At 43.9% G+C, this 26,793-nt stretch overlaps 1 protein-coding gene across 1 annotated transcript in view; it reads left to right on the forward strand.

Moving 5' to 3' along the window:
* The window catches only part of MAOB (monoamine oxidase B), a 68,826-nt gene that overhangs the window by 22,499 nt on the left and 19,534 nt on the right, over window positions 1–26,793 (forward strand). Inside the window, exons 4-8 of the mRNA XM_088028571.1 lie at window positions 16,228–16,332; window positions 17,051–17,142; window positions 23,594–23,735; window positions 24,930–25,079; window positions 26,191–26,350. Of these exons, the coding sequence (XP_087884697.1) occupies window positions 16,228–16,332; window positions 17,051–17,142; window positions 23,594–23,735; window positions 24,930–25,079; window positions 26,191–26,350 (649 nt within the window). The remainder of the gene's footprint in view (window positions 1–16,227; window positions 16,333–17,050; window positions 17,143–23,593; window positions 23,736–24,929; window positions 25,080–26,190; window positions 26,351–26,793) is intronic.

The raw sequence follows: 26,793 nt of genomic DNA on the forward strand, positions 1-26,793 counted from the left end.
CACACATTTGTAGTACAATTTTCCAAGCCATAACATATCTAGACGGGCATGGAATTTTACAACTCTTGAATAATGGCTGTTTTTACAAGCACTTTATGTTTTTGTCTGTGAAAAACCACATTAGATTTCTTAGTTAAACTAGAATGTTAGAGCTAGGAAAACTACCTTCTATGTAAATGATTTATGGAGGATCTATGAAGTCTTTTAATGAGACTAAAAGTGATCTTTTCTCTAATTTAAGATGACACGTAAGCTAACGCAGCTAGCAGAGCATGTTAAAAATGCATAGAAGAGAAGATTTCAATATTAAGACTTGTTTAAGATTCATGGGAATTTGGAGATCATGTAGATTTTAACTCCTTCTTTCCTAAATAACTCAAAACCTGTAGGAGTTTTCTTAGGTTTTTTTTTTTTTTAATTCCTTGCAAACATTTTTAAGATGGCAAATTTAACTCTTGCTCCTGGCACAAACCCTCACGTGAACACTAATGGGATTTTTAAACTCTGACCTATGATACAGAAGTGAGCTTTGCCTTCTCACAAACTTTCCCCTCTCGTTTCCCCCTTTCGGTCTGTAAACCTATCTGAGTACGTTTGTGGCCGTTGTCACTATATTGCCCATTTCCTGCAGCAAGTCTCTGGTGAGGATCATGGAGAAGAAGATTGGGACCTCCCCACTAATCCTGCTTCCAGAAAAACCCTCTTCTCAAATGAGGTCCCACTGTGCTTGGTTCTAGACGCTTTTCATGAGATTAGCATGATGAGGGAGTGCCCTGGGGGTCAACAGCTTGGATAGGAGGGGAAGAGCCATCAGAGGAAGTCAAACTGTGATGTAGTTTCAATGGAAGCCTCAGCCACCCCTGCAAGGAATTCTGAATATGGGATGACCCTGCAGAGCTGTTCTGAGTAGGGCAGAAGGACGAGGACTTGATACCCTCATATCATTCAGTTATTGGAAGTGAGCTCCCCAGAGAAGGTGGCCTAACCTTGGACAAGTGGATTTTTTGCAGCTGGGGTAATCTCTGAAGGAGGCTAAGAACCAGGGGCTGCCTGCCAGGAGTAATGCTAGCAGCTGAAGAAATAACTCCCTTGCTTCTGAATGGGGATATGGGCAAGCTTATCACAGCATCCACCACATGGACCGCTGGGTAGACCTCTCCTATCTTCAAAAATTCTAGGCCAAGCTTTACGGATTGGGACTTCTGTAGACCTTGCCATTTGGCAAAGAGAATGGCCCTGGGCAGAGAAACATAAGGGTGTCTGGGATAAGAGAGATGCAGTCATGAATCCTGCTAACTGCGCTCTCCATGAAATAGCTCACTTTCCCCAAAGACTCAGGGTTCCATCAAGGGCCTTTACAATATGCAGCCATGTAACCAGGTGATGCCATGAGGCCAGCCATGTGCCACATTATAATCATGGTGCAGTAATTCTCTGCTTCCACGAACCTGCCCCTCCAACTAGACTTTGGAACTCCTTGAGCCTGGGACTGTGTCTTATTTCATTTCTGTCTCTTCAGAGCACTACACGGTGGCTGTTTCATACCTTGTAGTGAATACATTTTTACCGAGTGAAAGAAGAAAGTGTCAGGGGCACTTAAAATTGCGATGCCTAGAGATTTTTCTTGGGCCCATCCAAGCCTATCACTGAGACAATTTTGATTCTCTTCATCATTTGGCTAAATATAGTGTTAGTTCTAATTTGGTAGTTATCCTTTGCTTTGTCTCTCTGCCTAGGGCTTTTAAAGTTCAATTACATATAAGCCAACAGAGTGGAGTGGTGATGGGGGGGTCATGTTGGTACCTGCCGTTGTGCATCGGTGACCATCCAGATCTTGGATCTCCTGATGCATGAGAGATGCCATGAGTAGGGGAACTAGCTTGACTTTAAGCACACCTGAATATGAACACCCCTCGTTAAAACTTTGCGATCCTGGGAAGGTCGTTTATCCCAAGACTCACTCTCCTCATCTGTAAAATGGATCAATACACAAATGTTCATAGAGCATTGCTCTAATAGCCAAAAAGTGAAAACAACCCAAATGTCCATCAACAGATGAATGGATAAATAAAATGCGGTCTAGCCATAAAATGGACTGTTCTAGAACCTTTGCCACCTGACTCACAGAATAGCTCTTAAAAAAGAGCCTTAAAAAGGAAGGAAATTCTGATACATGCTACAACATGGATGCACCTGGAAAACACTATGCTAACTGAAATAAATGAAGACACAAAATCCACTTGTAGAGTTATCTAGAATAGGCAAATTCATAGAGACAGAAAGTGGGATAGAGATTGCCAGAACTTAATGGGAGGGGAAAATGTAGAGTTAGTATTCAATGGGTATGAAGTTTCTCTTTGGGATGATGAAAATGTTCTGAAAATGAATAGTGAGGATGGTTGCACAACATTGTGAGTGTACTTAATGGCACTGAACTGTATACTTAAAGAAGGTTAGAACTGTAATTTTATGTTATGTATATTTTACTACAATAAAAAAGATGAATTTTATTGTATGTGAATGATATCTCCATAAAGCTGTTATTTAAAAATAGGGCTAGGGGTGCCTGCGTGGCTCAGTTGGTTGAGCATCAGACTCTTGATTTTCAGAACAGGTCATGATCTCAGGGTCATGAGATCAACCCAGGATTCTGGCTCTCTGCTGAGCATAGAGCCTCCTTAAGATTCTCTCTCCCCCTGTCTGCCCCCCTCCCCTCCACTCACACACAGTCTCTCTCTCTCTCTCTCTCTCTCTCTCTCTCTCTCAAATAAATAAATAAATAGATAGATAAATAAATAAAGGTGGTAGATGAAGAAAGAGAAGTATGTAAGTCTTGTTGACCATGGTAAGGACCTTGGGTTTCTGGTAAGCGTGATGGAAAGCCATTAGAAGAATTTGGTCAGGAGAGTGACATGCTCTAGTTATATGTTATAAAGCTCATTCTGGCTGCTGGGAGACTCTGGGGGCCAAAAGTGGAAAGCAGGGAGAGAGTTTAGGAAGTTAATGCAATATTCAAGGCCAGGGCTGGTGGTGGCTTGGACCAGGGAGGTAACAGTGAAGGAGGTGAGTCGTGGTTGTATTCTAGATACATCTTGCTGTTTAACTGGCAGTGTTTGATGACTGATTCTATATGGCTGGGAGAAGAGAGGAGTCGAGGGTGACTTTTACTCTAACCAATTGATTTTAGGCAGTCTGTGGTTTCACATATGAATGGATTATTGGTTTCTGACCAGGAACAGTGATGGGGGTGGTGGGTAGAGAAAAGAACAGAATGAATCAGCGAAGTTTGCTGGACTCCCTGAAGGGCCATTTCAGTCAGTAGTGAAAACACAGAGATGTAGCAAACAAAGATATTGTATGAAGGGGGGAAGTTATGCTGTCTCGGGGGGATCTCAGGCTCTTGTTGAAGACCATTGGAAATGGCGTAAGAGGCTCTGGAAGCCCATCTGCTGAAGAAAAATGGATCTTCTTGGGGCGTCTGGGTGGCTCAGTCGTTAAGCGTCTGCCTCCGGCTCAGGTCATGGTCCCAGGGTCCTGGGATCGAGCCCCGCATCAGGCTCCCTGCTCAGCTGGAGGCCTGCTTCTCCCTCTCCCACTCCCCCTGCTTGTGTTCCCTCTCTCTCTGTGTCTTTCTGTCAAATAAATAAAAAAATTTGAAAAAAAAGAAAAATGGCTCTTCTTAAAAAAAAAAAAACAACGGATCTTCTGTTGAGAGATATTGAACATGGACTCAGCCACTCTGCCCTCTGAAAACTGTGAATTCCCATTTTCGGGGAGGACTAGCAACTGCCAGCCTGACGCAGGACATCGGCAAGGTCTAGGTCACAGATGATGGTGGCTGCTCTACACTGGATAACAACTAGACTCCAAAAAGGAACTCGCCTTTGAAACCACTTCCTCTTGTTTCTCTCCCCAAAGAAGTCAGTCACCTATGGTCAGTATGGATACTGAACCCTTCTTTCCAAGGAAGGGACCCTTAAGTAGTGATCTGGAGGCCACCATGATGCATCAGCTTGGGCAGGAAGCTTTTCTCCATGACAGTAGATCAGCGCTGGCTGGGCTGAGATTAAAGCCTGAAGTTCCTTTCTACTCAAGTAGTCAATGAATTTATGTTTCTTAAGACATTCCAGGGCTGGGTGGCTCTGTCGGTGAAGTGTCTGCCTTCGGCTCGGGTCATGATCCCAGAGTCCTGGGATCGAGCCCCGCATCAGGCTCCCTGCTCAGCGGGGAGTCTGCTTCTCCCTCTCCCTCTGCTGCTCCCCCCACTCATGCACGCGCTCTCTCTCTCTCTCTCTCTCTCTCTCTCTCTCTGTCATAAATAAATAAATAAAACCTTAAAAAAAAAAAGACATTCCAGGGCTCCTTTTCTGGCTGCTAACCTTCCTCACCCTGAATTCAGAAGTTACATCAACCATTAATTTTTTAAATACAACTTCATTGAAATAGCAGTCATATACGATACAATTCTCACATTTAAAGTGTACAATGCGATGTTTTCTCGTCTATTCAGAGTACGTAAATTTTTACTGATGTATGACATACCTACAGAAAAGGAGACACAACCTAAATGTCCAGCTTGATGAATTTCCACAAAGTGAACACAACCATGAGGCGAGCACTCAGACCAAGAAACAGAACATGGTCAGCCCTCGGAGGCCTCCTCACGCTCCCTTACTGATACTGTCCTCAAGGATAACTGCTTTCCTGACTTCTAGTACTTTTGTAGATTAGTTTTGCCTGTTTTCGAACTTATATAAGTGGAATCATACAGCATGTCATCTTCGGGTCTGGCTGCTTTTGTCATTTTGTGTTGTGAAATGCAAGTGTGTCATTCCGGGTAATTGTATATCATTCTCCTTGCTGTATGGTGTTCCACTGTGGGAATATAATTCAGTTTTTCGTCCATACTACCGTTAAGGGACATTTAACATTCTTGCGTAGTGTTTGGAGAACATTTCCTTGGGCATCCAGAAGTGGGTCATAAGCTACGTACCATACACAGCTTTTAGTAAATAGTGCCCAACAGCTTTGCAAAGCGGTGAGACCATGTTAGACTCCCACTAGCCGGGTGCGAGAGTTCTGGTTGCTTCTGAATCTCACCCAACCCTTGGTATTGTCCTGACCCTTTTTTAACCCCAAATTCCTGCACTCTTGGGGAAGGAGCCGCAGATAAGTTTCAAGCCCACTAAGTGTTTTCTGCAGAATTGTCTGTATGTGTGCATTTGACTGGAGAGATTCCATGGTGGTCAGCAGATTTTCAGAGGGGCTCTTGTGCCAGAGAAGGGCAAGAACCCCTGCTTCAAGTTTTTGGCTGTCGTATAATCCCTAGCATTGTGATAGCACAGCCTTTTATGTGCGCCAAGATTTCTTCTGGAAAAGCTAAGGCCGCTGGGTAGCTGTCTCTATTTTTGAAAAGCACATTATTCAAGGCCAGAACACTCTGGAACTTCGCTAGTGCTGGTGCCTGTTGGGTAATATGTTGTTCAGAAATTATATGCCCGAAATAAAGGGATGGTGTTTATTGGGTTATTTTAGATGCCTCTGCTATTTGAACAAATAAACACTTAATGTGTCTACTAATTCAAAGACTGAAAAAAATTGGCACGGGAAAACAGATTTTAGCTGTGGGCATTATTCTGCTTTGGAAACAACCTCTTGGCATCAATGGGGTGTCCTGATGGTTTGCAGTGTGATATGGCTGGAAATGGCCGGTATAAGTGGCTCAGGATTAAGGGACACAAAACCTCATGTCTTTCTGGGGGCACCTGGCTGGCTCAGTCCAGTGGAACGTGTGACTCTTGATCTCGAGGTTGTGAGTTCAAGTCCCATGTTAGGTGTAGAGATTACTTAAAAATAAAATCTTAAACAACAGCAACAACAACAAAACCTCTGTGTATTTCTCACACACTGAGTCTTTGAGGTAAATATATGAGCTAATTTTGGAGACTCTCCCCTGTGGAACTCCGGGTCTGTCTCCATTGGCAGGTGTAATTACAACAAATGATGAAGATCAAGAGGACAAAGGTATTGATTAGGTCTTTGGTTGGGGGAGAGTTACAATCTTCAGCTTCCTACTCTGAGCACTTTAATTTTTTCAGAAAAAATTAATTTCGATTGTGTTTAGAAAACAGTCAGACTTCTGTCTCAGGCCCTAAAGAATTCCTCTTCTTAATTTACACGACTAGCCTTAATTCAGGCTGCTATTATAGAATACCAGAGACTGGGTGGCTTATAAATAACAGAAGCTTATTTCTTACTAGAGGCTGGGAAGTCCCAAGATCAAGGCGCCAGCAAATTTGATATCGCTGTGTTCTCTGTGTGTCTCACGTGGCAGAAGTTCTCCAGAGTCTCTTTTATAAGGGCCCTGAGCTCATCCATGAGGGCAGAGCCCACCTGACCCCATGACTTCCCAAAGGCTCCTCATACCATCCCACACGGGAGGGGAGGTTTCAGCCTATGAATTTGGGGGGGCGGAGCACACACAAACATTCAGTCTGCAGCTCTGTTCATCCAATCACCCACCTATCTGTCCGTTCATCCATCCAATCATCCAAAGCTTGTCCAACATTGATTAAATAGATAACATTCTTACACATTATGGGAGGATGCAAATGTTTGATTCCTTTCCCGAAGGGGCTGGAAAGAGAAGAGATACCCATGTGGAACACCTAGAGAATACTACCAAGGTAACATGGGCAGGTCCCAGCTAATATGGCAGGGGCTCAAAATGGAGTGAACTTTAGATGTAGTGCACTGATTGGGGGTGAGGTGAATCTTGGAAGGCTTCTTGAGAAAACTGTCTGGAGCTGGGCATAGAGAGTAGTTCAAGCTTTGCACTGATGGAGATCCGAAGGCAAAGGACCTTCGAGGGAAGAAGCAGCAATAATGCAGTGGTGATGATGGGCTGCTGAGATCAGAGAAACTTGTCTCCCCAACCAGAGCACAGAGGCCATGTGCTTGGCAGCCACCTTGAGAAATGGGCGCAGGAGCCTGGATTTGGTGCAGTGAGCAAGGGCGCATCCCAGGACACCGCTGGGGCCTCTGCCGGAAGCTCTGCCCCCCGCCCCCCCCCCGAGATAGTCACGTGGTTCCCTCTCCGTCCTCTCTTACCCTTTCCCTCAAATGTCACCTTCTCAGGGAGGCCTTCCTTGACTGCCTTATTTAAAATTGCAATCAACCCCAGGGGCGGCTGGGTGGCTCAGTCGTCGTTTAAGCGTCTGCCTTCGGCTCAGGTCATGATCCCAGGGTCCTGGGATCGAGCCCCACGTCTGGCTCTCTGCTCAGCGGGGAGCCTGCTTCTCCCTCTCCCTCTGCTCCCCTCCCCGCTTGTGCTCTCTCTCAAATACATAAATATATAAAATCTTTTTAAAAAATTGCAATCAACCCCAAACCACCAACACTTCCTCTTTGTCTTTCCAGCTCTCTTTTTCTTCATAGCTCTTACCACCTTCTAATATACTTCGTGATTGTCTTACTTCTTTTGTTTAGTGCCTGGGTTGTTAGTTTATTTCGTTTTCACCTACTAGACTCTAAGCTCCCAGGAGAGCAGAGACTGTTGTCTGTGGTGGCTCCACTACTCTGCCCCCGGAGCTGGAAGGGTGACAGGCACATGGGAGGTGCTCAAGAAATACTTGTTGAATGAATGAGGGAATGAGCTGACATGGCAGTTATTTGAGATGGGCTGGGCTGTTCCTGGCCTGGGAATGGGAGGGACCACCACAGGAAAGATCTGGCTGGTCATTGAATGCATCACTAGCTTCCCCTGGTTTGAGAATCTCAAATGGTTACCAGATCTAAATGGCCTTCCAGAGACCTTCTTTGTTGTTGTTGTTTTTTAAAGATTTTATTTATATATTTATTTGTCAGAGAGCGAGCACAAGCTGGGGAAGCAGCAGGCAGAGGGAGAAGCAGGCTTCCCGCTGAGCAGGGATCCCAACGTGGGGCTCGATCCTAGGACCCCGGGATCATGACCTGAGCCGAAGGCAAATGCTTAACCGACTGAGCCACCCAGGCGCCCCCAGAGACCTTCTGTAAATCAGTTGGGCAGTGGCTCATAGAGCAGAGACCTAAGTAAGAGCTTGAGCCCCGAATACATGAACCTGAGGTTAAATTCTGTTCCCACTGCATGCAAGCTGTGTGACCTTGAAGAAGTTACTCAACCTCTCTGTGCTTCAGAACTTATCTGTAAAATGAAACTTAAAATTAGAAGTTTACTTGCTGGGTTGTTGTGAGAATTAAATTAAATAACTTAATGAAAACTGTTAGCCCTGGGGTGTTTCATAGTTACAGTTAAGAGCCTGGGATGCTTCTTGATCAAGAATACTGGCGTTTGAGTGTCTGAATTTAGATCCTGCTGCTGCTTATTGGTTATGAGACCTTGAGCAAATGATCGTTATTTCATCTGCCTCAGTTTTGCTATCTGAAAGGGTCGTTGTGCAGATCAATGAATCCACACATGTAAAGTGCACCAAACACATCCTGAACAGAGTATACACTCTGTTAGCTGGTGTCATCATTGTTACTATTTTTCCTGTGGGGCTTTGCCTAATATCTTGGCCATCACGGCCCCCATCTTTGCCATTTCTCCCTACGTGGATAATTCCAGTCCTTTCCTGGGCTCCCAGGCTGCCACTCTCTGCCCCTCCCTCCAGCTTCACCATGTGGTGATGCAGTCAGAAGACCGTGTTCATGCCAGCTCATGGTGCTTAGAAATGTGAACCGCCCCCCCCCCCCGCGGGGCTCAGTTTGTTAAGTGTCCGACTCTTGATTTCGGCTCAGGGCCTGATTTCAGGGTCGTGAGATCGAGCCCCGCGTCAGGCTCTGTGCTGGGTGTGGAGCCTGCTTATGATTCTCTCTGCCCCCCGCCCCGCCTCACTCTCTCCCTCTTAAAAAAAAAAAAAATGTGAACGCATGAACAGAGGAAGAGAGCCATTTGCTACGTAGACCTTACAGGACTTCCTTCCTTTATCCCCCACGGGCAAGATTCCATGTCTTTTCTTCCAAACTGGAAATACAGATTGAAAGTAACGCTCGGTCCTCCAAATTTGTTTATGCCCTAAGCATCGTCCTTGCCAATAGCCGTAAAAATGACTGAGTTCTGGAGGGCTGGCTGGCCTGCTCCGGCTCCCCACAGGGAGGAAGGGCAAGACTCCCATGAACAGCAGAGAAGACATCCCGAGAGGGAAAGGTCGCTCTCGAGGAGCTGGATCTAAGAAGGGCCAGGCCACCTGTTTCTCCTGGCAGACACCGGGAATAAAATGGCAAAGGGACTTCCTAGATGGGACAGAAATCAGGATGTGGGGTCTTTGCCTCCAGAGAACCAGAGTCAGGAGAAGAGCAGGCCATCTGGAGCATTGGAGGTGATGGGAGTGAGGGGGGCGTCACCCAGCCAGCCGGGTTCTGAGAGCCGCTCATCTGCTCACTAGCCGGGGAGTCCAGCAGGCAGATATCGGATGTTTTCATTGAGTCTGCTGAGGCTCACGGACTACAAAATAAGGTCATGTGATCATCAAGTCAGTCGCTGGTGTTCAAGAAGTCTGCTTTACATAGTCAAACATAGGCTGCCTACAAGAGACTCATTTTGGATCCAAAGACTCCTGCAGATTGAAAGTGAGGGTGTGGAGAATCATTTATCGAGCAAAAGGAGGTCAAGAGTATTGGAGGAGCAATACTTATATGGGACAAACTAGACTTTCTTGTCCCTATATTGTTTTTATCTGGCCTTGGTAGCAGGGTAACACGGGCCACCTAGAATGATTTTGAATGCCTTCCCTCTATTCCATTATTTGTAAGATGCTGATAAAGATTGTCATTAATTATTATTTTTTTAACTGTTTGGTGGAATTCACCAATGAGACCATGGGGTCTTGGGCTTTTCTGGGCTGGGACATTTTTGAGGCCTTGTTCAACTTTCATTCTCATTACAGGTCTAGAATTACCTATTTCTTGGATTCAAGATTGATGATTCAATCTTGGGAACTTGTGTGGTTTTAGGAATGATCTGGTTTTCTTTCTGAGTGATCTGATCTGTTAGTATATAATTGTTGCTAGTAATCTGTTATCACACTCTATTTCTGCGGTTATCAGGTGTCTAGTTTTCCATTTCTCAGTTTGGTTTTTGAGGCTTTTCTCTTTTTCTTTGCTTAGTAGTTAAAGCATTGCCAATTTTGTTTATTTATTTACTTTCTGGGAAAAACTGGTTATGACTTTCAACGTTATGCTACTTAGCAGTTTATTCTGGTCTCTTTTATTTATTTCTGATCTTTCTCTGTTGTTTCCTTTCTCAACAAAATTTAAGCTAAGTTTTTTTTTTTCTGGTTCCTTGTGGCATCATGTTAAGGTGTTTATTTGAACTGTTTTCCTTTTTTTTTAAAAGATTTTATTTATTTATTTGACAGAGAGAGAGATAGCGAGAGAGGGAACACAAGCAGGGGGAGTGGGAGAGGGAGAAGCAGGCTTCCCCGTGGAGCAGGGAGCCCGATGTGGGGCTCGATCCCAGGACCCTGGGATCACGACCTGAGCCGAAGGCAGACGCTTAACGACTGAGCCACCCAGGCGCGCCTTCCTTTTTTTTTTTTTTAAGATTTTATTTATTTGTCAGAGAGAGAGAGAACACAAGCAGGGGGAGTGGCAGGCAGAGGAAGAAGGAGGCTCCTTGCTGAGCAGGGAGCCCGATGTGGGGCTCGATCCCAGGACCCCGGGATCATGACCTAAGCCCAAGGCAGACGCTTAACCGACTGAGCCACCCAGGTGTCCCAGAATTGTTTTCCCTAATACAAGCATTTATAGCATAGATCTCACTCAAACATCTGCTTTTCCTGCGTCCCATAGGTTTTTTCTTTTTCTTTTGCTTTGAGACATATTTCGATTTGCCATTTGATTTCTTATTTGGCCCATTGCTTGGGCAGTAGTGTGCTGTGTAATATTTACATATTAAATATTTAATATTTACATTGTAGGCTTTCCAGTTCCGTTTTAGCGTTGGTCTTTAGTTTTGTACCATTGTGGTTGGAAAATATACTTGGTAGGATTACAGTCTTCTTAAATTTGTAGTATCTGTCTTGTGGCTTTTTCTGTGGTTTGACCAGGGGATTCTTCTGTGTATCCTTGAGGAAAATGTGCATTCTATTTTTCTTGGATGGAATGTCTTACATATTTTTTTTAGAACCATGAAAAAAATTTTTAATGTTTAAAAATATAAAATAAAATAAAAAGTCAAACATAAATCTTCAGGCCAAGAATTTTGATTCTAAGAATTTATCCAAAAGCAATTAATCAAAAATGTGGATGTGGATTTATAGGTAAGAAGTGGTTGTATAAATGACAGGATGTTTATCATGAACCATCAACAACACCTATTTAGTGAGCATGTCCTGTTTGTTATGTATAAACACTTTTACATTCTTAAAAATCATGGAGAACCTCAAGTTGCTTTTGTTCACGTGACTCTGTAGATTTACCATGTTAGAAATTAAAACTGAGAATTTTTAAAAAATATTAATTCACCTAAAATAACAATAATAACCCAGTGACAATTTAACATAACATATTTGTATGAAAAAAGTAATTTCTAAAACAAAAAAAATGAGTGAGTAGCATTGATTTATATTTTTGCGTCTCTTTTTCACATCTGGCTTGATAGCAGAAAGCTGGAGCCTTGTATCCACATTAGCATTCAATCTGTTGCAGTATGTTTTGGTTGAAAGAAACGAAGATCTTCCTGCATGTGTGCTGGGGAAAGGGAGACCCTCACAGACTCCATGAATGTACTTGAGGGACCCTGAGGGGTTCCTTGGATCACAGTTTGAGAAACTGTATATATGGAATATTGTGTAATAATCAAGGGAAATGCTTATCGAGTAAATAATAAATGACATGGGAAATGTTTGGAATACAATACTGCCTGGAAACTAGCAGGACAATAATTGTGTGTACAATAGAGCCTCAAATATAAAATGTATAAAATATAGGAAAAAATGAAAAAAAAAACATAGCTGAAATGTTAATACCCACAATAGATTTCTGCTTGGTGGGATTATGGATACTTACTGTTTCTTTATAGTTTTCTTTGTCATCTGAAATTTCTTTAGTGGCTCAAACACACACACATATGATGTGTCACATCAAGCATGGCTCCTGGGCTTTACCTTCTCCCCACCAGCGGGGACATATGCCTTTCAGCCCAGTCTTACCTCTCCACAAGCACCCGCCCTCCCTAAGGTGACCCCCAAAGAGCCTGGACGCTTCTGTATCATCTGTTTGCCCCTAACTTCCCTCCACTGTTTCTTCCAGAGAGCCCACAGAACGGTGTGCCTTGGTCTCAAATCCCAGAATCCCTGTGGTGGTGGTGTCCCTTCCTCATGGCGCTTGCTACGATTCTTACTTAATTTGTATCACAGGGATTTTGATATTAGTCACCAGTATATACTTAATGGCCGGTGGATGGTTCATGATGATTTGCCAGACGTTACCCACCCACCTCCCTATACACACACTTGTGACCTTGACAGAAAGAGATAAAAGCACAAGCAGGTTGAGGGACCCCTGGGTGGCTCAGTCGGTTAGGCATCTGCCTTCAGCTCAGATCATGATCCCAGAGTCCTGGGATCGAGCCCCACATCGGGCTCCCTGCTCAGCGGAGAGCCTGCTTCTCCCTCTCCCCCTCCTCCTCACTTATGCTCTCTCTCTCAAATAAATAAGTAAAATCTTAAAAAAAAGAAAAAAAGCACAAGCAGGTTGAATGGTCACCCCTTACACGGGGGGGGGGGGGGAAACAAACCCTGAGGACCAAGATGGAGGGGAAGAAAATAGTATTCAGCCAAACAATTTAGTTACTCGGGGGTTTTGTGTGTGTTCGTGTGCACAGACACTTTGGTTCGGCCAGAAATCCCCAGCCATGAGTTGGAGAGGAGTGAGAACCCAGCAGATTTGATTAGTTGGTGACCGCTCTGTCACTACCAGGCTCTGCACCAACAGCCCATGGCCACTCCTGGGAGCGTGGAGATGGTTGTTTCAAAACTTGAGAACCCCAGTCTGACTCCTGGGGCTTGCCCTGGGCAAAGGTGAAGAACACCTTTCGGGTGAGGGCAGCGTTTCTGATCCCTTTTGCCACAGGAATGCAGGGAGATGTTTTTGTATGCCAGTCTTGGAGGCACTCTGCCCCGGGTGGGTAGCCTGACTTGCTTCTACACTCTCGAAGTTGTGTCCCTCACCTCCTTTGTGTGAGTACCTTGGTGCGTAGGGTGGGAAGCGGGGCGGAGGTTGGCACTACTCTGCTGGTGGGGATCTGCAAAGGTCAGAGCAGGTCTGAGCTCAGTGGCAGACATCGAAAGGAGGAGGTTAACAATAGCGTAAGAAACCTGCTCTAGACGGAATGTGGTCCCCCGAAATTCATATGTTGAAATCCTAAGCCACAGTGTGATGGTGTGAGGGGCCGGGGCCTTTGGGAGGTGACTGGATCATGAGGTTGGAGCCCTCATGAGTGAGCTCAGTGCCCTTATAAAATAGACCCCAGGGAGCTCCCTTGTCTCTCCTGTTATGAGAGAACACAGCAAGAAGACAGCCATCTGTGAACCACAAAGCGGCCCCCACCAGAAGCCAAATCTGCCAGTGCCTTGATCTTGAACTCCCCAGCCTCCGGCACTCTGAGAAAGAAATCTCTGTTGTTTAAGCTCCCCGTCTATGGTCTTTTGTTATAGCAGCCCGAAAAGACTAAGGCAAAACCTAAGTACAAAAGATCGTTTTGGAATTTAGGATATTGTGTGTCAAGCAGATAACAAGGTCAAGGTCACACTGCTGAAATGAAATCAGGTATGTTTTGTGAACTTACTGCATGCCAGCAATTGATGCCAGAAGGTCCTGTTCACTGCCGTACATGGGTCACCTTGCTTTCTTTTCCCAGCACATCTATGAGGTAATAGTTACTGTCGTTCCATTTTACACACGAACAAACTGAGGCACCGAGAGGTGAAGCAACTCAACATGGCTAGTGAGTGGCAGAGCCGTGCCTTGACCCAGGTTGGCGAGCCCCAGAGCCGCGCTCTTGCAGCTTAGATCCCAGTGGGTGACACAGAATGATAAATGCGTGAACTGGTACCGTAGAGGTAGTGGCAGGTGAAAGGGAAACAGAGAGCTGGGCAGTGCTGAGAATGCCGCCCAACCCAGCTGTTTACGAAAATCTGGGCATACTTCCTGGAGGAAGCAGATGGGGCCGAGATGCTGAGTTGGAAACATTGCTGTCTGGGGCCCAAGGAGATTAAGCAACTCACTTTGTGTCAATCAACTTAGAAATTTTAAAGTTTTTTAAATTTTAAAAAGTATGTTTTAAAAACCCAGTATACACATTGTCATTATGCTGTACATTTTAAACTTACACAGAGCTGTATGTCAATTATATCTCAATAAAACTGAAGGAAGAGATGCAAACTTAACAAACCAGAAGTAACACTTGTGTGACCACCAATTAAAGTTACTATTGTTTTGTGTGACTATAAAAAAAAAAAGGGGGTGGCAGGAATTGACTGGAAAATGGCAAGGGAGAGGGTTACATGGGTGCACACATGTGTCAAGACTTCCCAAATTGTGCATTTAAAATGGTTACATTGTATGTAAATTATACCTGAATAAAGTTGATTAGAAAGTGCAATGGTTATGTGTCAGTTTGGCTAGGCCACATACCCAGATACTTGGTCAAAACTATCTTACATGTTTCTGTGAAGGTATTTTTTGGATGAGAACACTGAAATCAGTAGACTTTGATTAAATAGATGACCCTCCGTAATGTGGGTGGGCCTCATCCAATCAGTTGAAGGCCCAAATTAAAAAAAGACGGAGCTCCCCTAAGGAAGAGGTCATTCTGCCAGCAGACAGCCTTTGGACTTGAACTTCAGGTCTTCTCTGCGTCTCCACCCTGCTGGCCTACCCTGTAGATTTTGGACTTGCCAAGCCTCCATAGTTGTGTGAGCCAATTTTGTTAAATAAATCTTCACACTCTGCCATAAACACACACACACACACACACACACACACACACACACACACACACACACACACACACACACACACTGGCACATACACACTACCTGTTGGTTCTGTTTCTCTGGATAACCCTACCAAATATAAGAAGAAAAGTAAGCCTGCCTCATAAATCTTCCCTGAGAACCTTATGGCCTTGTTGGGAAGAGAAGACCAGTATGGCCACAGAATGAATACAAGAATGAACGTGAAATCTCACCTCATTTCACACCTTGCCTGTCTGCCTACAGAATCCACATGAGCTGAATCTTTGCTGAATGACTCAGAGTTATGGTGAGATTTTGGTTGACTGTGGACCTTGCGTTATTCCAAGTTGGGTGAAAGATGACATCAGAATGCACAGCCTGACTTCTGACTCGGGTTTTCAGGTTGACCCAGAGTGGTTTTTGTGCGTGTCCTTAACTGCCGTTGAGTTAAACCTCCCAGAGATGATTTACAGGCGGTCTTATTATTAGTCTTTGGAGAAATGTGTGCCCTTTATCTCTGTGTTGAGGTGACCCTACCCTGCCGGGAGAACCAAGTAGTACAGATATGTCCCCAGAAGAGGCTTGAAATTGTCTCTTCTTTCTGTTCCCATGGGAACTCCTGTGTTGATGTGGCACCTACGATTCCTTGGAAAAGCTTGCTGGGCTCTATTTCGTGGCTCTTCCTACAGGTGCTTGCATTCCTACAATTGGTTATTTATCCCCTTCTAGCTTGTAAAACATTTATAGTTGTCTGACCCTTCAGACACATCGGGTCCCCTCACTCTGCGGTATTTGCAGGTATCACTGGCAAATGAGATTACTTTAGGTAACCCCACTTCTGTACTTTAAATTTTATGTGGGAAGGGTTCTAATCTCAGAGAGAAACCTTTTTATTGTCTGTGGGGGTTTGGGGGCCCACATTTATTTAGGTAACAGAGAATTGAGCTGGAAATCTCTATGCTGACAATTAAGTAACATTCTCTGAGGACACAAGGACTTAAAACACGTAAGTGGCGGCGCCTGGGGTGGCTCAGTTGGTTAGGCATCTGCCTTTGGTTCAGATCATGATCCCGGGGTCCTGGGATGGAGTCCCGCGTCAGTCTCCCTGCTCAGCGGGGAATCTGTTTCTCCTCTCCCTCTGTCCCTCCCCTGTGCTTGTGCTCTCTCTCTCAAATAAATAAAATCTTAATAAGTAAATAAATAAATAAAAATACCTTGTATCCCACAGGGCAAATCGTACCCCTTCAGGGGCCCCTTCCCACCTGTGTGGAACCCAGTTGTGTACCTAGATCATAACAACCTTTGGAGGACAATGGATGCCATGGGGCGAGAGGTAAAGCTTACTAATGCTTCTTTGACTATGTTTGTATTTTTCCTAATAAGTTTAGTCCTTCAAAGAAAGAAGGGACACTGTATCAGCAATGCCTAGCATGTTATCTGGTACATAATATCTCTCAGTAAAGATTTAGGAAATGAGTGAATGAACTGGTTTTAAACCACTAAAAGAATGAGATGTCCTGCAGACCGCTGGTCACATACCACCGGTGAGGGCGGGGAGAAAAGATCACACATCCCTCAGCCTTCCTGGGAAGTCCTCAGGACAGAGCAGAATAAGACTTCTAAGGTCTTTGTGTTGCCATCTTGCTCAAACCTGCAACCCATAAGTAAGCACACACAGAGCTTGACCTGAAACTCCAGTTTAGGCATGATTTGGTGCAGCTGTCTGATCCGTGTTAAAGGCTGAATTTATGAATGTTCTCTCTAAATGAGCAACTTAGTAACTGATATTTGGAAATGGCCCCATTTCACCATAGCCTCCATTTATTGTGCAGGAAGTGTTACCGTAAATTCAGTGTGGACCCAGTGGTATATAGATCGATAGAGGGAAGGCTACAGAGACAACATTGGTTGTGCCGTGAGAACCATAAATGGGGGCATTGGCAAGCTTACATTTTCCTTCTTCAAGTGAGAGTTCTCAGTTCTCTTGAAAGAGTTATTTGAAATGGAAAATTATATTCGTTTTTCCCCTCTGAATCCTTATCTGAGTGTAGATTCCCAGTGATGCCCCATGGAAGGCACCCCTTGCGGAAGAGTGGGACCACATGACAATGAAGGAGCTGCTGGACAAGATCTGCTGGACAGAGTAAGGCTCACCGTTAGGCACAGGCATTTACTGTGACAAAATCTCTCAGGTTGATTTAGCAATGCCATTCAGCGGGTACGGAACTGCTTTGTGTCTAAAACCACACCATTTGGCCAGATGGAATGCTAAAAAATACTGAAACCGGATTCTGTCCCAAGGATGTCTACACATCTTTGGAATAGCAATGCATCCCAAAGGTGGTATTACCACATCAGGTCCTCAGAACAGACCAGAACATGCCACCATCTTATGTAGAACAACTTAAAGATCGCCAGCTTGAAGACCTCGTTTATCAAGTTGCTGTTATAAGAAGACTTTTGTCCCGTTCACGGGTGGTCAAGGGTAGAGATGGTGCATTATCGTATGCATTTGAAACACGTTATGGGATGGGGTGCAACTCTTCAAGGATTTGAAGAGGAACTTCTAGAGAAGTTCTCTGGATAATTCACAGTTGTAGAGGAAACACGCATGGCTGGACTAACCCCTCCCCTTTATTGAAAAACATGTAGCTTTGAGAGCAAGTGTTCACCAGTCAAGCCTTAAAATTCTGCTTGGCAGAGCTGGGAACTGGCTACAAATTGTGGAGGTGAAACAGATGACCTCGAGGAGCCTCACTGCTCTTGGACAGCAGGAAAAAAGGAAAGGATTGTAAGGGTCCAAGCACATAGAGAATTTGTAGTACACAGAGTAAGAGAAATGGAGGCCAAGTTCAAGGAGACTGTCCTATCATGCTAAACAGCATTAGTTGAGAAATGTCTGGCTCTGGGGTTGATGTATTCATTCTTTAGGCATTAGGGAGGGAAGGTGGACACTGAGAACTAAAAATAAGAACAAGTGTTTAGGGATCTCTGATTTTAAGATATTGAAACAGTCAAAAGACATAATATTTATGGGGCACCCGGGTGGCACAGTCGGTTAAGCATCTGACTCTTGGTTTCAGCTAAGGTCATGCTATCCGGGTGGTGAGATTGAGCCCTACGTTGGGCTCCATGCTCAGCGCAGAGTCAGCTTGAGATTCTCTCCCTGCATCTCCCACACTCCCCTCCCGCTGCTTGTTCTCTCTCTTTCTCTAAAATCATTACAATCTAAACAAATCTTTAAAAAGACATGAAATTTACATACTTCTTGATACATAAATTCAACTTTTTAGAAATTAGCTTAAAGAGAGAGAAAAGAACAGAGAGAGGCATCCAGGGAGAGGGAAGGGAGAGAGAGGGAAAGAAGGAGATTCAAAGAATTACTTTTAGAAGGGAAAGTCTAGGGGCGCCTGGGTGGCTCAGTCAGTTAAGCGTCTGCCTTCGGCTCAGGTCATGATCCCAGGGTCCTGAGATCAAGCCCCACATCGGGCTCTCGCTCATGCTCTCTCTCTGTCTCTCTCTGTCTGAAATAAATAAAAGCTTAAAAAAATAATAAAATTAAAGGGAAAGTCTAAATGTCCAAAAATAAAACATTGGTTAAATTAATAATGAGGCATCCAAAAATGGAATACTCTACAGTCTTTTAAAATCATGTTGTAGAGAGCTCGTGGGTGGCTCAGTTGGTTAAGCATCTGCCTTCAGCTCAGGTAATGATCCTGGGGTCCTGGGACTGGGCCCCATGTCAGGCTTCCTGCACAGCAGGGAGTCTGCCTCTTCCCTCTCCCTCTGCCTCTCCCCCCACTCATGCTCTCTCTTTTTCTCTCAAATAAATAAACAAAATCTTAAAAAAAAAACGTGTTGTAGAAAAATATTTAATAGCTCGAAAAAGTCATAATATTAAACACATAAAAAAGCAGGCTGTCATTGAGTATATACAGGATCATATACGATCTCCTTATTTATTTATTTATTTATTTATTTATTTATTTAGTAAAGATTTTATTTATTTATTTGACAGAGAGAGAGAGACAGCGAGAGAGGGAATACAAGCAGGGGGAGTGGGAGAGGGAGAAGCAGGCTTCCCGCTGAGCAGGGAGCCCGATGCGGGGCTCGATCCCAGGACCCGGGGACCATGACCTGAGCCGAAGGCAGATGCTTAACGACTGAGCCACCCAGATGCCCCATAATCTCCTTTTTTAAACGGAAACTCTATATGCGATGCAAAAGCAATGGACATCTATCACAGTGTTTTTAACACTTAAAATTACAGTGCAAACATTTATCCATGCCATTGAAAATGCATCATTAAATATCATATTTTATGTTTGCAGAATATTCCATGGAAAGTGACTACTCTGATGTATTTATCCATCATCATCCTGTTGGACATTTTGGTTACTTCCAGGTTTTCATAATTATTATTATTATATAATACCTTGTGGTAAAACACCTTCGTGCTTCTCTTATGACTTTAACCTTTGAGAGCAACCAATTCTGAAATAGAAAAATCCTATTATTGTCATGAAATGAATGCCTGTTATTAATTATATCTTTTTAAACACATTATTTACCACTTTTTTTGAGAGTGCAGTTTGCAATTATAACTTATTTTATTGTAATACAGTTTCAATATTTTAAATTCTATGCATTAGATTTTATAAACGTAGTATTTAATTATCTGCATTTGTTTTAGAACTTCCATTATGAAAAGCTTTTCATAAATTCAGGAAAGTCTTTTCTCTTCAGAGAGCTTTGAAGCCCCTTGAAAATAGGACTAATTATATTCCTTTGGGATTATAGAGATCTGACATTTTCTACCACAGTCCTTGGCCTAGACCCACCACCCTTAGTGAATATTGTAGGTTGTTGGCTGACAAAATAAAACATTCTGAGATATTAAGATTATATGAACACAAGGTTATTTTTAACTTTCTGTAAGCAAGATGTACATGCTATCATTTTCTGGTTTTAAAGGAAGTGATTCCCTAAATATCCAACTTATTGTTACTCAACCTGAAGCACAATCATATATTTGAAGAATAATGTGGATCAGTCTTTGAGTTATTATCACTGAAAGAGCGTTTTTCAAAATACGATAAAATAAAACAAAAAATCAAACGTGTTTTTCAGAAACAGGTTACAATTACAGTGTGGTCAAGGCTGTGTAGATACAAAAAAAAAGGCTATGTAAATACACTTTTCAAAACCTATAACTAAAAAAAAAGTCCCAAAATGAAACCAGTGATTATCTTTGGGGGGGGCAGAAATATGGAAGACACTCATCCTCTCACCTTTTTACTTTATGAATTTTCCAACTTTTATATAATGTGTATGTATTTTTCATGTAGAAAAAGATAATAACATTTATCTTTTAAAAAGTCAACAGGGCAAAGAACATGAAAATATTATTGCGCTAGCTTCCTTGACCTTCCATCCGTCAGATGTTGTTCTTCTTATTTCTTTTCTCACTAAAGCTCCCAGAGAAAGTCAAATAAAGGATTAGGAAGGGCCTGGCCCTCCAGAGAGAATTGCTTTGAGATCTCCCTCTATTTCAAGCCAGGGTGATTTCTTTCCCACCCAGTTGGCGACGACGACAACTAGAATCACAGCAGTATTTTTGTGTTTAATCTTGGTTGTCTCAGCTGGACCAGTGTTCAGTTTTAGTTGTTTATTACTCCCTTGACCTTATGCCCCCCAAATTCCCCTACAAATTAAGGAACAAAAAGAATAGAACATTGGGAAACAGCAAAGGATGTTTCCACTTTGAAGTAATATTTTAAACTCACGTCTGGCTGTTTGCTTTAGACCGATGGTACAAATGGCCTTCGCAAAGAAAACACGAGTCAGCAATTTCCCTCCCTTTGGTTATCGTGAGGAATCTTACAAAACTCACTTTAAGTCCCTTCAACATATATATTATACTAGTTTCAGGCTAAATGATGGGGACTGTCACAAAGACGCTATCAGGTTGTTAGGGCTGTGAACATTGTCAGGAGTGTGTGTTGGGCCTGATGGCAGAAACTTCCAGAGTCAAGGTACACTAGCGTAGAGATGTGGTCCTCAGTGAGTATTTGTGCTTTCGAGCTTGTAAGCTGCCTAATTATAAAGCATTTCGAGGTAGTGAAAGCATGAGGTTTGAATCAGGTGTGATCTGGTTTGAAGTTGTACCATTTAGTGGACTGTGTACGACATATTACTAACCTCCCTGAGACGCAGTTTTCAGGCTTGTGAACTGGGGAGAAATTGCTGTTTTATAGAATTGTTACGACATTTCAATACAGTGGGTTTAAAAACCATGGAGTATGAAAGAGTTCAGTAACGGAAGGCAGTGTCGTGTATCCCACCCGTTGTCAGCATGACCAGGTGGCAAACTCTGCCTTGGATATAAGCAGATTAACATCACACGAACTTTATGTCAAAGTGAAAAGGGGGGGATTGGCTCTTATTAAACATGTCCCAGAGTACACATTACTACTGGTGAATTTTAGAAATGTTAAATAGGGGCGCCTGGCTGGCTCAGTCAGTAGAGCACGCAACTCTTGATCTCGGGCTTGTGGGTTCGAGCCCCACATTGGGTGTGGAGATTACTTAAAAATAAAATCTTTTAAAAAATGGTGTTAAGATATAACTGAGTTGTTGGAATTGCAAGAGATCACTCACTTTCTGGTATGCCTCGAGATAGGATAGAACCTTTCCCTGTTGACCTGCCAACCCCAAGCAGAAGTTCACATATCTGTGCTCTATTAATTGCTTTCCCCCCTTATCCATCCTTTTAGCTTGTCTTCCACTAGACAGTAAAATAATTGAATAAATAACTGGGACTAGGGTTGCCTGGGCGGCTCAGTCATTCGAGTGTCTGACTCTTCATTTCAGCTCAGATCATGATCTCTGTCCCTGCATCAGGCTTTGCACTCAGCGCAGAGTCTGCTTGTCCCTCTCCCTCTGCTACTCCCACCATTCTCTCTCTCTCTCTCAGATAAATAAATAAAATCTTTTAAAAAATAACTGGGACTAATTCTGTATTAGGGATAGCACCTAGCTTATCCTTTGCACATTATGTATAATTTATTTATTTTTTTAAAGATTTTATTTGAGAGAGAGAGAGCAAGCACGAGTGGCAAGGAGGGGGTAGAGGGAGAGGGAGAAGCAGGCTCCCCACGGAGCAGGGAGCCCGATGTGGGGCTGGATCCCAGGACCCCGGGATCATGACCTGAGCCGAAGGCAGACGCTTAACTGACAGAGCCACCCAGGTGCCCCCATTATGGATAATTTAAAAATAATATTTAACTGATAACCATTTATGCGTTCAGTCATCCAACAAGTAATTATTGAGTGCTTACTATGTGCCAGACACTATTTTATTAAAGGGGACACTGGGGACACTGGTGAGCAAGAAAGTTAAGATTCCTGTTCTCATCGGTTGATAGTATAGTAGGGAAGACAGCAGTAGAAAATAGCGAACCAGGAATAAAGATAATTTAACACAATGAAAAGAGTTCTAAAGACACCATACTATGGTAGGATGATAGGGAATGCCAGGGTACTGGGTGAATGGAAGCTGGTGTTTATTTTCACAGAGGTAGAAGAGTTCATCTTTTTTTTTTTAAGATTTTATTTATTTGAGAGAGAGAGTGAGAGAGAGAGAGAGAGAGAGAGAGACCACATGAGAGGGGGGAGGGTCAGAGGGAGAAGCAGACTCCCTGCCGAGCAGGGAACCCGATGCGGGACTCGATCCCGGGACTCCAGCATCATGACCCGAGCCGAAGGCAGTCGCTTAACCAACTGAGCCACCCAGGCGCGCAAGAGTTCATCTTTCTGAGGAGACATTAGAAGACGTAGAGAGGGTACGGAATGAGGTAGAAAAAGTAGGCCTGGGCTAGATCACTTGGGGCTTTGCTGGCAAAGGTGAAAGATCCAAATCCCGTTCTGGTTTCGATAGGATGCCACTGGTGGGCTAAAGCAAGAGAACATGACTCGATTTATACAATAGAAAGAGCCCCACAGTGGGGAGGGGCTAAAAAGCTTCTGGCTTTGAATTTGGTGAATGGATACCAGGTAACGATGAGTGGAGGCAGAGAGGCCAGTCTGGAAGAAACAATGGCAATACTCCTGACAAAAGATGATGCTGCGTTGGTGGTGGTGATGGCAGGGTGATGTGGTGAGAGACAGTGGGACTCCCTGATGGATTGGGCTTGCGGGGAGAGTGAGGGAAAGAGAGAAATTAAGGTTGATTTCTAGAGTGTTGGCCTTAGCAGTCGGGGGAATGGTGACGCCTTCTACGGAGATGGGGGTCACAGGACGAGGAGCAGGCGTATGGAGAGAAATCATGATACCACAGAATACGGAATACAGGCTGATCCTGAGTAAGCTGTTTGGGTGAAGGGGAACATAAATCTCATTCCCACAGGCACAGATGTCATGTTTTCTAATACTGCATTCTAGAATCATGGATTCTAGTACTAGTGACAATTTTCTGCCACTTGCCAAACTGTGCTGAAGTTAGCCAAGTAAATGTAATGCTTGAACAATGTCCACAGTATGAAGAAGATGCCCTCCCACATTTGTTAACCGTGCTCGCGTTTCTTCCCGAGCAGATCTGCCAAGCAGCTTGCCACTCTCTTCGTGAACCTGTGTGTCACTGCAGAGACCCATGAGGTCTCTGCGCTCTGGTTCCTGTGGTATGTGAAGCAGTGTGGGGGCACGACCAGGATCATCTCAACAACCAATGGAGGGCAGGTACTTATCCATCCCCACACTGTTCCAACAGAAGACCGCCATGCCTAAATAAAAAGATTGGCATCCTCCTTCTTCAGTCATGAATGGGTGAGGCAGGAGGCAGGCTTGTGGACTTCAGAACTTTATGATGGCAGCCCCAAGTGGTTTTGTGAGGGACAGTCTGTTGTTAGGGACCCAATGTGGGAACCCAGCCGCCAATGGGGCTTTAAGATGCACCTCGCTACCTCACTACATACTTTTGCCATTCTCCATTTGGATGTGCATCTGATTATTATCCGGGAGGTTTGTAGGAGACCATCCAATGAACATAGCTTGAGCACTTCTTGGACAGCTCAGAAAGAAAAGTCAGAAGCGCATTTTCAATTTCAAACACACACATTACCACACAAAATCCATTCACTCAGGCTTTCATTCATTCATTCATTCATTCATTCTGTTTCCTGAGCCCCAGCATTGTATAAAGCTCTGTGCTAGGCCTAGTAGGAAGCGAAGTTGAGATCTTAAGTAATCTGCTTGCTGGTCATTTTCCTTCCTTTCCCCTTTCTCCTCCGTCTCCCCCTCCTTCTTCTCTTCGTCTTTTTCCTCTTGTCCCTCTCTCCCTCTCTTTCTTCTCAGACCTATTTGAAATAATCTTTTACAAAATTACCTGAACTGAAAATTTAGGAGAAGGCAGTCAGCTCAACCATGTGCCCAGCCATGCAGAATATTCGGAAGCAACAGGCTTGTGACCCAGGATGCTCCAGAGAGGAGGGTGGTGGGTAGGCCAGGGAGGTTCTCAGCCTGAGTAACAAGGAATGGAAAAACAGCCTTAGGTGTGCTCAGGCAAGCAGTAGTCCAGCTGCAGGTGGGACTTCACCGGACCTAGCAGCCCAACAGAAGGATCTAGATGGGACACGAAGCAGGGGTAGCGGCCAGGCAGGTAGGACATGGGGGTCAGGCTGAGGATGTCCAGCAGAGGGTGGAGCCCGGGAATCCACAAGAGCATGACCTAACAGTCACCTGGCTAGAAAGCCTGTAATTTTGTCAAAAGCCAGCAATCACTAGTTAGCAAACAGTGGTCGAAGACACGATTTGCAACAGCAAAATGCAATTTATACATCTCACAGAGAGAGATGTGAGAAAAACTCACAACTGAATCACTGAAACCCGTTCCTATGTTTCCTACCCATCTCTTGAGTCCTCTTTTCTTTCCAGGAGAGGAAATTTGTGGGTGGATCTGGGCAAGTGAGTGAGCGGATAATGGACCTCCTTGGCGACCAAGTGAAGCTGGAGAGGCCCGTGACCCACATTGACCAGACAGGAGAAAATGTCCTAGTGGAGACCCTCAACCATGAGGTGTTTGAGGTAACCAAAAGCCTTAAACTAGGGGAAGTGGCCAGAATCCCATAGATAATCAAAGCTTAAATAAAGCCAAGAATGTTCCAGACTTCATAGACAATGCTTTGCCAAAGGTGAAAAAGCTACCTCTGAAGGGAAAAGAGAACCAGAATATTTGGGGAGAGGGCAGATGTGTAAAATCATATATTATCAAGCCTCTGTACTGGGCTCCTATGTAATTAGATACCAAAGAAAATATTTACTGAATAAATATCAAGTGCTTCCTATGTGTCTGGCATTATTCTAGGAGTTGGGAACACAGCAGAGAACAAAACAGATAAAATACTCTGCCCTCATGTGGCCTACATTCTAGTGAAGGAGAAAGGCCATAATCAAGTATATGGTTAGGATATAAAGTATCCCAGATGATGGTAAGTACTATGGAAGAAAATCAGGGAAGGAAGAGAGAGTGTACCAGAAGGGTGGGGGGGGGGGTAAGGGGATCGGTCGTGCAATTTTAAGTAAAGTCGTAGGGGAAGGACTCAATCACAAGGTGATATTTTAGCACAGAACCAAAAAAGATGAGGCGTTGAACCATGTGATGGGGTCCTTCGAGGGAAGAGCATTCCAAGTAGAACAGCCAATGCAAAGGCCCTGAGGTAGAAGCAGACCCAACATGATGAAGGAACAGCAAGGTGGTCAAATGGCAGAATTAAAGGAATGAGGGGAAGAAGAACAGAAGATGAGATCAGTGCTGTAACAAGGGTCCGTTTCTATATAGGGCTTTGGAGGTGAGTGTAAGGAACTTGGCTTTGACTCCCAAGTGTGTTGGAAAGTCATGGGAGGATTTGAACTGGGAACAATAAGGGCTAATTTTGGTTTTAACACAGTTCTTCCCATTTTTCTGTTAAGAAGACACTCGAGGGATGCCCAGCTGGCTCAGGCAGTGGAACGTGTGACTCTTGACCTCAGGGTTGTGAGTTTGAGCCGCATGTTGGGTGTAGAGATTACTTACAAATAAAATCTTTGGGGAAAAAAAAAAACATTCCAAGGGGGCCAAGGGTAAAATGAAGGAGAAACATTAGGAAAAAAAACAACCACCCACGAATAATGTTTAAGCACGTTGTTTTTCTTCCAGGCTAAGTATGTGATTAGCGCTGTTCCTCCTATTCTGGGCATGAAGATTCATTTCAGTCCCCCTCTGCCAATGATGAGAAACCAGCTGATCACTCGTGTGCCTTTGGGTTCTGTCATCAAGTGTATGGTTTATTATAAAGAGCCCTTCTGGAGGAAGAAGGGTGAGTATTATCAGAAGGTCCAAGAAACTTGGTGCAAAGACATGTATTTGCATGTAACTGGTTTTATTAGAATGCTGGGCATAAAACACTACTAGTCCAGGTGCTGAGTACCGTTCTAGCCAGTAAAATATATTGTGCCAATAAAATATATATTTGTGACAATATATGTAAAATATATTTGGCACAAACTCCCTTGAACTATGACTGATTCTTTTCATAAAGTCTTGTTTACTATAAAGTCTTGTTTTATCCTGCCACAAAATCTTGTGAAATAGTTATTCTCACTTTCTTTTTTTTAAAGATTTTATTTACTTATTTGACAGAGAGAGACACGGTCAGAGAGGGAACACAAGCAGGGGGAGTGGGAGAGGGAGAAGCAGGCTTCCCGCCGAGCAGGGAGCCCGATGCGGGGCTCGATCCCAGGACCCCGGGATCATGACCTG

The sequence above is a fragment of the Eumetopias jubatus genome, unplaced genomic scaffold, assembly GCF_037043125.1.
Source record: "Eumetopias jubatus isolate StellerSeaLion01/CBP00866 unplaced genomic scaffold, mEumJub1_p1.0 scaffold_11, whole genome shotgun sequence".
Taxonomy (NCBI): domain Eukaryota; kingdom Metazoa; phylum Chordata; class Mammalia; order Carnivora; family Otariidae; genus Eumetopias; species Eumetopias jubatus.